A 12,181-nucleotide genomic window follows, 5' to 3' on the forward strand; every position below is an offset into this window, starting at 1 on the left:
AAATGTTATGAAGAACCACAGCTTCCAGGTATTGCATTGCACAGTCCACTAAAACTACAGTGATACCCACTAGAAGTCTGTTCTAATGGCCAAATGAGGTTCTATGCCAATCCTTTTGAAGGGGAACTTGATAAATGGAAACAGCACAATGGTGCTTTTGGGGTGGCCGGCAGGTTCACTAGCTGACATTTATGACATGCAGCTTAATACCAGTGAACATGGCTGCAAATGACTGACCAATAGCAAAAGACCATGAGACCGTTTAATGTTTTTATTCTGCTCCACATGTTCAGCCATGGGATTATGATGAGCCACATGGAACAGCAGTTCCCAATGGCTCTTTGGTACCAACAGTTGGGCCATCTCTTCCTTGGTTTGAGTGTCCTGCACCACTCAATGCAATATATCCTTAATAACTGAAAAGTATGTGTAAGATAGTGCAACATTAGGCTGGATTTGCTGAGCATTAATGGCTCACACTTTTTGCCCTCAAAATTTAAGAATGACTGGCACCAGTGGATACTCATGAACATCCCTGTGCACACACCTCACCTTCAACAATCATGCATTTACAAATGCCCCACACTGAATCAGGCTTTGATGGACAGTGGTCTGATTATACCCTGAGTCCACCAACACTTGATGTGTGCTCCCTTGTATACTCACTGACACACACTATGTTCCGGGGAAAACCTGTAGTGTGTCTGGATCAGTGCTTCCCTGAGAGAATGCTGATCCTAAAAATGCTTTGCTTTCCTGTCATGCCTGCAATCTTGCCCAGGCTTTGGTCTGGTCCTGGTGGTCATAGAAGGTTCTATTTGTGAGATTGGAAGCTGGGGAAGACATCAGGACAGAAGGAGAAGAGAAGAGGGTTAGGAAAATAGGGTAGAAAACATTCTGGGGCAGTTTTGGAGCTGGGACCCAGGGAGGATTAGGGAAAAGAGAGAGAGATGCTTGGCTCAGAGACTGCCTCCAAGTGATCCAGCTGACCAGCTTTGTCTAGGGATGCAGGCTGGTGGTGAAGGGGTAGGTGAAGGGGCAGCCCACCATCTCAAGTGTGGCATGGTGGCAGGGGACACAGCTGGAGATGTGGTGGGTTGCAGCAACTTCTATAGTGCCTGCTGGCTCTCATTCTGCTACTGTGCGAGGGCTTCAAAGTGAGAAGCACTTGGGATTGGGTTTGGTGGAGGGTGGCAAAGGACTTTAAGGTGGAGAGGCTTCCAGGGTGGTGTCAGAGTCTTCCAGGATCCAGGGTTTGGGCACCAATGTATAACTCTGTGTGTAAGGGTGCAGAGTAAGACTCAAGAAATGGGCAGAAATTTAGTAAAGCTCCAGTCTCATGTTTATTTGCAATGCATTTTTCAGCATAACTTCAACAATTCACATAAAAACAGACACTGGCAGAGGGTAGATGCAGTGACATTAGAGGCAGCTAATGCATGAGGCATTGTACATGACTGCAGCCAGACCCCTCTCAATTTTCCAGATAAATAATGGAAAAACTAACTACATTTCCTCGAACAAAATCACAATTTATGCTAATATGAATTTCTCTTATATAACTTTTTACATGATAGTATTTTCTTTTTGGAACAGTATTGTCACCAAAGAATATTTAAAATAAATTTAAACAAATTGTCATCCAAATAATGTTCTCAAACAATACTCTTTAGTATTTAAAAAAAGAAAGAAACAAGAAAAAAGCCCTTATAGTGGTGTACTTCCTGCACAGCTTTTTCCACCATCCCCTGAGGCTGAGTAAGCTGGAGCTCATAAAGATGCTGTAATTGGGTTCATGTGTCATGAAGGAAAATGGTGGGGGTAAATTTGGAACAGAGTTTAAAAAGGACAAGTTTTAAAGGACATTTGATTGAGACTGTGAGATAATATTTAAACCATGCTCAGAATGGTTTTCTATATCACAGTGGCGTGTAGTTAATTCATTTGTTAATGAGCAATTTTTCATGATGTGCATTGTACAGTATATCACTGATGCTTTGTCGTCAAGCTGAGTAAGAGTTTGTTTACGTGCAGGTCTTCACATAAGCAACAGGCCTGGTTTAATAACACACAAATATTTCTCCTCTCAGCAGCAAAGTTTGAGATAATGAGCACTCCAAGCTGATTATTTTCACTTTGCTGAGATGTCTTTGGGGGACATGTTATGTTTTCAGTATTCAATTAAAAACTGAGATCTTAATCTTATCAACAACTATGGAACGTCAAAGGATCTGTATTTAGACATCTGAAAGTGGGAATCAAATTCCAGGAAAAGAAACACAAGCCAAATACTGACATACTGAGCTGTAAGTGATCCAGGCTTTCAAAAGTGCCCCTAAAACAAAGAGGCAGGCTTCCTAAACAAAGAAGCAGGCTTCTAGCACTAAGTTCTGAGGGGAATAACATACAGTGGTGCTTGAAAGTTTGTGAACCCTTTAGAATTTTCTATATTTCTGCATAAATATGACCTAAAACAGTGGTGTAGTGGTTAGCACGGTTGCCTCACAGCAAGAAGGTTCCGTGTTTGAACCCAGCAGCCAGTGAAGGCCTTTCTGTGTGGAGTTTGCATGTTCTCCCTGTGTTTGCATGGGTTTCCTCTGGGTGCTCCGGTTTCCCCCACAATCCAAAGACATGCAGTTAGGTTGACGTGGGTCGGCCTTGGGCTGAGGTGCCCTTGAGCAAGGTACCTGACCCCTGACTGCTCACCGGGCGCTCTGGTGTGGCTGCCCACTGCTCTGGATGTGTGTGCGTTTGTTCACTGCTTCAGATGGGTAAAATGCAGAGGATGAATTTCACTGTGCTTGAAGTGTGCATGTGACAAATAAAGGTTTCTTTCTTAAAACATCATCAGATTTTACACAAGTCCTAAAAGTAGATAAAGAGAACCAAGTTAAACAAATGAGACAAAATATTATACTTGGTCATTTATTTATTGAGGAAAATGATCCAATATTACATATCTGTGAGTGGCAAAAGTATCTGAATCTTTGCTTTCAGAATCTGGTGTGACCCCCTTGTGCAGCAATAACTGCAACTAAATGTTTCCGGTAACTGTTTATCAGTCCTGCTTGGAGGAATTTTAGCCCATTGCTCCATACAGAACAGCTTCAACTCTGGGATGTTGGTGGGTTTCCTCATGAACTTCAGTTGGACACTTCAGGTCCTTCCACAACATTTCGATTGGATTAAGGTCAGGACTTTGACTTGGCCATTCCAAAACATTAACTTTATTCTTCTTTAACCATTCTTTGGTAGAATGACTTGTGTGCTTAGGGTCATTGTCTTGCTGCATGCCCCACCTTCTCTTGAGATTCAGTTCATAGACGGATGTCCTGACATTTTCCTTTAGAATTTGCTGGTATAATTCAGAATTCATTGTTCCATCAATGATGGCAAGCCATCCTGGCCCAGATGCAGCAAAACAGGCCCAAACCATGATACTACCACCACCATGTTTCACAGATGGGATAAGGTCCTTATGCTGGAATGCAGTGTTTTCCTTTCTCCAAATGTAACACTTCTCATTTAAACCAAAAAGTTCTATGTTGGTCTCATTCATCCACAAAACAATTTTCCAATAGCCTTCTGGCTTGTCCACATGACCTTTAGCAAACTGCAGATGAGCAGCAATGTTCTTTTTGGAGAGCAGTGGCTTTCTCCTTGCAACCCTGCAATGCACAACAGTTGTTCAGTTCTCCTGATGGTGAACTCATGAACATTAATATTAGCCAACGTGAGAGAGGCCTTCAGTTGCTTAGAAGTTACTTTGGGGTCTTTTGTGACCTCACGCTTTGCTCTTGGAGTGATCTTTGTTGGCCGACCACTCCTGAGGAGGGTAACAATGGTCTTGAATTTCCTCCATTTGTACACAATCTGTCTGACTGTGGATTGGTGGAGTCCAAACTCTTTAGAGATGGTTTTGTAACCTTTTCCAGCCTGATGAGCATCAACAACGCTTTTTCTGAGGTCCTCAGAAATCTCCTTTGCTCGTGCCATGATACACTTCCACAAATGTGTTGTGAAGATCAGATTTTGATAGATCCCTGTTCTTTAAATAAAACAAGGTGCCCACTCACACCTTATTGTCATCCCATTGATTGAAAACACATGACTCTAATTTCACCTTCAAATTAACTGCTAATCCTAGAGGTTTACATACTTTTGCCACTCACAGATATGTAATATTGGGTCATTTTCCTCAATAAAAAAAATGACCAAGTATAACATTTTTGTCTCATTTGTTTAACTGGGTTCTCATTATCTACCTTTAAGACTTGTGTGAAAATCTGATGATATTTTAGGTCATATTTATGCAGAAATATAGAAAATTCTAAAGGGTTCACAAACTTTCAAGCGCCACTGTAGATGCAACAGAAAGTCATTTTCACCATACTGTTCCTTTCTTTAAAGCTGCTAGCTGGATTTATGACATAAAACAGAAGTTATTTATGTTTCTACTCAGTTATGATAATTAATAATTCGGAAAGACACACCCAGAATTCCAGTCAGCCGATTAAAAATTTTAAATGGAAAATCAGTAAGTAACAAACCATGGGTATGCATACAAAGACGAAACTTTTAACTGATATTATCGTAACTGGATGAACTGAGGTAATGAATTCCATTTTTGCATTTATATGAGGTTTCGAGTTTAATTCTGTAACTGCCAACACTAGTACAACCCCAATTCCAAAAAAGTTGGGATGCTATGTAAAACATGAATAAAAATAGAAGGCAGTGATTTGGAAATCATGGAAACCCTATACTTCATTAAAAATAGTACAAAGGCAACATATCAAATGTTGAAACTGAGAAATGTTATAGTTTTTTGAAAAATATATGCTCATTTTAAATTTGATGTCAGCAACACATTTCAAAAAAGTTGAGACAGGGGCATGTTTACCACTGTGTTGCATCACCTCTACTTTTAACAACACACTGTAAATGTTTGGGAACTGAGGAGACCAATTGCTGTAGTTTTGAAAGAGAAATGTTGTCCGATTCTTGCCTGGTATACAATTTCAGTTCCTCAACAGTTCGGGGTCTCCTTTGCCATATTCTGCACTTCATAATGGGAGACAGATCTGGACTGCAGGCAGGCCAGTTTAGCACCCAGACTCTCTTACTATGGAGTCATGCAGTTTTAATATGTGCAGAAAGCAGTTTAGCATTGTCTTGCTGAAATGAGCAAGGCCTTTCCTGAAAAAAAAATATCTGGATGGCAGCAAGTTGCTCCAAAACCTGTATATAACATTCAACATAAATGGTTCCTTCCCAGATGTACAAGCTACCCATGCTATGTGCACTAATGCACTTCCATATCATCACAGATGTTGGCTTTTGACCTGTGTGCTGATGACAAGCCAGATGGTACCTCTCCTCTTTAGTCAAGAGGACACAGTGTCCATGATTTCCAAAAAGAATTTTGAATTTTGATTCATCAGACCACAGCACAGTTTTCCACTTCACCTCAGTCCATCGTAAATGAGCTCAGGCCCAGAGAAAGCGGTGGTGTTTCTGGGTATTGTTTATATATGGTTTTAACTTGCGTTTGTGTATGCAGTGACAAACTGTTTTCACAGAGAATGGTTTTCAGAAGTGTTCCTGAGCCCATGCAGCAATTTCCACTTCAGAATCATATCTGTTTTTCATGTAGTGTTGCCTGAGGGCCCAAAGATCAAGGGCAGCCAATGTTGGTATTTGGTCTTGAACCTTGTATACAAAGATTTTTCCAGATTCTCTGAATATTTTAATTATTTTATCAACCATAGATGATGTGGTCTCCAAATTCTTTGCAATTTTACATTGAGGAATGTTTTTCTTAAATTGTTACACTATTTGCCTCTCTGGGATGCTCTTCTTTATACCCAGTCATGTTACTGACTTGTTGCCAATTAACTTTTTTTTTTTTTTGTACATGACACAGCTTTTACATATATTTTTCAAAAACCAATAAGATTTTGCAGTTTCAACATTTGATATGTTGTCTTTGTACTATTTTTAAGGAAATATATAGTTTCTATGATTTGCAAATCTGTTTCTATTTAACACATCATCCCAGCTTTTTTTGGAAACAAGGTTGTAAAATCAACGAACCAGTGAAACATAATTTTAATTAATCTCTAATTTAAATTATTATGATTGTACTGCTTACATAACACTGTAGGGAAGGGATCTGTTAAACAAGTTTATTAATCAAGGTAAATTAAAACACCAAATCAGAAAATTTGGGACAGTATGTTGAAATTGAAATTAAAACTGAAGACAATGATGTGTAAATAATCTTTGACCTGTATTGCACTCAAAACAATACAGCAGCGTATTATTTGATGCTTTACCTCATGAATTTAATTGTTTTTCCAAAATAATCACATATTTAAATTTTGATTCTTGCAACAGATTTCAAAAAAAAGTTGGGAAAGTAAAGCATTTACCAGTTTATAATGTTGCCTTTCCTTCTCACAACACTTAAGATGTTTAGAGACTGAAGACACCAAATGATGAAATGTTTCAGGTGTTATTTTTCCCATTCTTCCTGCAAGCAGGTCTTAAGGTGTGAGAGAGTATCGGGTCATTGTTGCCATATTTTTCATTTCAAAATTCACCACACATTCTCTGTTGGGGACAGAGGGGACAGACACCCTCTCCTTCCACAGCCATGACTTTATAATGTGTGCAGAATGTGGTTTTGCATTGTCTTGTTGAAATCTCTCTGGAAAAGATGTCGTTTTGAAGGTAGCATTTGTTACTCCAAAAATCTCAATGTACTTTTCTGCATTAATGCTGCCACCACAAAAGTGTAATACCCCTTTTCCACCAAATCAGTTCCAGGGCTGGTTTGGGGCCAGTGCTTAGTTTGGAACCAGGTTTTCTGTTTCCACTGACAAAGAACTGGCTCTTGGCCAGAAAAACCAGTTCCAGGGTAGCACCAGCTCTTTGCTGGGCTAGAGGAAAGAACTGCTTACATCAGTGGGGGGGCAGAGTTGTTAAGACTAACAACAATAGCAAGACCGCAAGAGGGCACCATTTTTAAATAAGCAACGAGATATCATGGATGCAGTAAAGCAGCAGTCATCCATTATTGTTGTTGTTGCTGCTGCTTCTTCTTCTCCGTGTTGTTGTTGGTTCGATGTTTGCGCCAAGGTTTATGCAAACGCAGTGATGTAACTGACGTATACAGTGACGTAATGACGTGGCTCCCCTTAGCACCCCGAGCTATGGAAAAGCAAACTGGTTCTCAGCTGGTTCGCAAGTTGAACGAGTTGTGAACCAGCACTAGCACTGGCCCCTAACCAGCCCTGGAACTGATTTGGTGGAAAAGGCATATAAGTCACCTTTGACAAGGGAACTGAGACAGCCCCATATCATGACAGACCCTGGCTTTTGGACTTGTTGCTGGTAACAGTCTGGATGGTCCTTTTCATTTTTGATCGAGAGTATACGGTGTCCATTTCTTACAAAACAAAAACCTGGAATACTGATTCATCTGACTACAATACACATTCCCACTGTGTGATGGTCCATCCCAAATGTTTGAGTCCAGAGAAGTCGCCGGTGCTTCACAGTAAAGTTTTAACTAGCACTTGTGGAGGTAACTCCCGTATTTTAGTGCTTGACAAAGGTTTTCCAAAGTAATCCTGAGCCTATGTGGTTATATCAGCTAGAGATGAATGACTGTTCTTGATGCAGTGCCGTCTGAGGGGTTGGAGCTCATGGGTGTTCAATTTACATTTGCAACCTTGCCCTTTGTGTACCAAAATTCCTACATAGTACTTGAATCATTTATTATTATGCATTGTAGAGTGTGAAATATCCTTCATATCTTTCTTTGAGGAACATTGTTTTTAAACATTTCAATTATTTTCTCACACATTTTTTGGACAAACTGGAGATCCCCGGCCCATCTTTGTGCCTCAAAGACTAGGCCTTTACTGAATACTGATTTTGTACCAAATCATGATTGCAATTACCTGTTGACATCACCTGTTTCACATGATGTCATTATTTAATTGTTTTACCTCATTACTTTCCTTAAATTGCCCCGTCCCAAATTTTTTTGGAATGTGTTGCAGGCCTGAAACACAGAAATGGATGTACAGTGTGGTCAGAAGTTTACACACAGTGACATGAATGTCATCTTGGATATGAATGTCATGGCAATATTTGGGCTTTCAGTAATTTCTTTGAACTGTTCTTTTTCTGTGGCAGAATGATTGTACAGCATACATCTTTAAGAAAAAAAAACACTAGAATTTGGTGCACAAGTTTTAATTTTCTTTGGGCTTTCTGAAATCAACACAGGGTCAAAATTAAACATACAAGGTCAAAAATTTGCATATGCTCACTTAGATGATTAATTCAGAGGTGCTGAAACTTCCAAAATGTCTCTTATCTTGCCAAGGCTGAGGTCTCTTAACTTCCTGTTAGTGATCATGATTGACTACAGCTGGTAGCTTCTCTGTGCCTTTATAAAAAGGGTTTGTTTACAGCACTCATTGGATTGACCAACACACAGTAAAATGGGAAAGTCCAAGGAACTCAGTGCAGATCTGAGAAAGAGGATTGCAGATATACACAACTCCAGAATGTCTCTTGGAGCCATTTCTAAACAACTGCAAATTCCAAGACCAGTTCAAACAATTGTATCCAAGTTATTGTGAGGTGTAGTCACTTTGCCAAGACACTTTGCTTCAAGAAAACCCAAACTGTCACCCTAAGCTGTAAGGAAATTGGTTTGGATGGTCAGGAACAACCTGGGAACCACCATGGCACAGCCCTGCCATGAACTGGAAGCTGATGGATCACTGTCTACAGTTCAGATCACCATGGACTAAGAGGCTGCTATCCAAGAAATAATCCCCTGCTCCAAAACTGACACCTTCAAACTTTAGTTAAGTTTGAAGCTGACCACACGGACAAAGAAAGAAGCCTTCTGGAGGATAGCTGTATGGTCAGATGAGACAAAGATTGAGTTGTTTGGCCACATTGACCACCATGTACAGAGGGACACTGTACCAGCTGGTGGTAGTGGTAGGATCCTCATGCTCTGGGGCTATTTTGCTGCCAGTGGAACTGGTTCATTGCACAAAGTGGATGGAATAATGAAAAAGGAGGACTACCTCAGAATTCTTCAGTATAAATAATCAGAAACTTGAGCATGACTTGGGAGTTACAACAGGATAATGAACCCAAACATGCATCAGAGCTGGTTGTGGAGGATAAAGCAGGCTAACATTAAGCTTAAAACAAGTCCTGACTTCATCCCTATTGAAAATATATGGACCGTGGTTATAAGTCAAGTCCATGCCAAGAAAAAAAATTTAATTGAACTCTACCAATTCTACCATGAAGAGTTGTGAAAACTCAATCTTTGTCTCATCTGACCATACAGCTATCCTCCAGAAGGCTTCTTTCTTTGTCCGTGTGGTCAGCTGTATGTATAATTTTGACCCTGTGTTGATTTTAGAAAACCCAAAGAAAATTAAAACTTGTGCACCAAATTCTAGTCTTATCTCATCTCATTATCTCATCTCATCTCATCTCATTATCTCTAGCCCCTTTATCCTGTTCTACAGGGTCGCAGGCGAGCTGGAGTCTATCCCAGCTGACTACGGGCGAAAGGTGGGGTATACTCTGGACAAGTCGCCAGGTCATCACAGGGCTGACACATAGACACAGACAACCATTCACACTCACATTCACACCTACGGTCAATTTAGAGTCGCCAGTTAACCTAACCTGCATGTCTTTGGACTGTGGGGAAACCGGAGCACCCGGAGGAAACCCACGCGGACACAGGGAGAACATGCAAACTCCGCACAGAAGTACAGTACAGTACTCAAGTAAATCTCATCTCATTATCTCTAGCCGCTTTATCCTTCTACAGGGTCGCAGGCAAGTTGGAGCCTATCCCAGCTGACTACGGGCGAAAGGCGGGGTACACCCTGGACAAGTCGCCAGGTCATCACAGGGCTGACACATAGACACAGACAACCATTCACACTCACACCTACGGTCAATTTAGAGTCACCAGTTAACCTAACCTGCATGTCTTTGGACTGTGGGGGAAACCGGAGCACCCGGAGGAAACCCACGCGGACAACATGCAAACTCCACACAGAAAAGCCCTCGTCGGCCACGGAGCTCGAACCCGGACCTTCTTGCTGTGAGGCGACAGCACTAACTACTACACCACTGTGCCGCCCCAAATTCTAGTTTTTTTTTTTTAATTAAAGATCTATGGTGTACATTCTACCACAGAAAAAAATAGTTCAAAGAAATTACTGAAAGCCCAAATATTGCTATGACATTCATATCCAAGATGACATTCATGTCACTGTATGTAAACTTCTGACCACAACTGTATATTAACAAATGAAATTAAATTGACAAGACATGAAATTTCTTGGGTTCATACTGTCTGCATGCTTTTTTTTTAATTTGCATTTTCTATATCATCCCAATTTTTTCTTATTTGGGGTTGTAAAATATAAGCATTACATGAATGTAAAAGGACAGTGGCAATGGAATGGATGAACCTGTAGCCTGGCATCAGAGACAGATGGAGACAGCATCTCACTTGAGTTCAGATAGTAGAATCCCATGGTGATCTGATGATAGAATCTCCCAGAACTTAAGGGTTATCTTTTTTTTTTATATACTCATGAGTCTGCTTTGAAGTTCTCATGTTGTTACTGCACTGCAAAAAAAAAATTTAAAAACTGAATTTGAGGAGAAAATTACTTAATACTAGTGAAGTTATCTTGCTGCATGGACAGATAATTTTACTTGACAAAACAGCTTGGAATAAATTGGTTGCAATCTAGAACTAGGTTTAATAATCTCAGAATTGGTGTCTTGTATTCTTCTAATAGGAAATGCTAGATCATTTCAACTATTTTCAAGATGTTTTCACTTGCTAAGATATCATTTTTTGCAGCGTGATCAGGGTAACCAAATGGAAAAAAACGTCTTTTTTTTTTTTTTTTAAACAGGATGAGTTAATGCTTGGATGACAGCTTTTCCCAATCCAGCACCAAGTTTCTGCAACATTATAAAAATTCACTGCAACATACAGTACAAGAAGAAATAAACAGTTGATTGCATTTTGGTTGAATTCAACTTCACAGGGATTTAATTTAATTATACTGTTCATGAATTAAGTAATTAGAAAAGCAATGAATGCTAACCCCAGTCCCTCACCCTAAGCCTGATACTTATACCCTGATAACCTGATCACCCAAATAGCGATAACTTTTGATGACTGGTTGGATGATCAGTTTGGATGAATTCTTACCTATTTTCAGTTGCGAGACTAAGTTATTTTGTTTGTTATATCAACATTAACAATCCAGATCAGCTTACCCTCTGTCACCCTCTCTTTCCACCCTCACAGCTGCATTTGCTGGCCTTTTGCACCTACGAGAGCTGGACCTCTCAAACAATAGCCTGCACTATTTCAAGTATGATGTCCTGGAGGACCTTTACTACCTCAGGACACTGTCTCTAGGTGGCAACCCATGGATTTGTGATTATAATATCCACTACCTGATCTACTGGCTGAAGCACCACCCAGCCGTGGAATACACAGGCCTGGTGTGCAGTGAGCCGGAGGAATTCCACGGTTGGCCTGTCGAAAGCTATGTCAAGACCTACAATGCTGACTGTCCCAAAGACAAGATGGTGGACCTGCACACAGACACTGATCCCACAGTAGCCACATCACAAGAGCTTATTGCAAAGATGGAGAAGGAGCCAGATCTGCTGCCTAGCCTACTCCGAAAAAAGGAACCCAAAAAGTTTGAAAATTTTAATCTGAGTTAAAAAGTCCACTCTTCTAGAGTAATTACTGATCTTTCCTGATGAACTTCAATATTTCCCCATAAAACAATTCAGATTCAGTTTGCACTTGATCAGGGGAATAAACTCTTTTAGATAATCTTTATCGTACTTGCAGAAATAATGCTTTTTTTGTTTGTTTCTTTTTTTTCCAATTTGTCAAAAAAATAATCATATTGTATTTTTTCTACTTTTTGGATTTCTGATTCAGTAATAAAACAGGACATTTTTCTATTGAGAGAGTATGCACAAAATACATTTGAGTCTTAAAGCATAACAGCTCACACACATTAACAGAACCCTTTGATGTCAGTTCTACATAAATGCTTTTAACAAGAAAGTG

The 12,181-nt window shown here is 40.0% G+C and overlaps 1 protein-coding gene across 2 annotated transcripts in view; it reads left to right on the plus strand.

Annotated features, from left to right (window-relative positions):
* Positions 1-11,912, plus strand: part of lrrc17 (leucine rich repeat containing 17) — a 52,204-nt gene extending 40,292 nt beyond the window's left edge. For both annotated transcript variants that reach the window (XM_060907802.1, XM_060907810.1), the window contains one exon: positions 11,396-11,912. In XM_060907802.1, coding sequence (XP_060763785.1) covers positions 11,396-11,823 — 428 coding nt within the window. In that variant the 3' untranslated portion in view covers positions 11,824-11,912. The remainder of the gene's footprint in view (positions 1-11,395) is intronic.
* Positions 11,913-12,181: the final 269 nt, after the last annotated feature.

The sequence above is a fragment of the Neoarius graeffei genome, chromosome 2 (genome assembly GCF_027579695.1).
Source record: "Neoarius graeffei isolate fNeoGra1 chromosome 2, fNeoGra1.pri, whole genome shotgun sequence".
In the NCBI taxonomy this organism is placed as follows: Eukaryota; Metazoa; Chordata; class Actinopteri; order Siluriformes; family Ariidae; genus Neoarius; species Neoarius graeffei.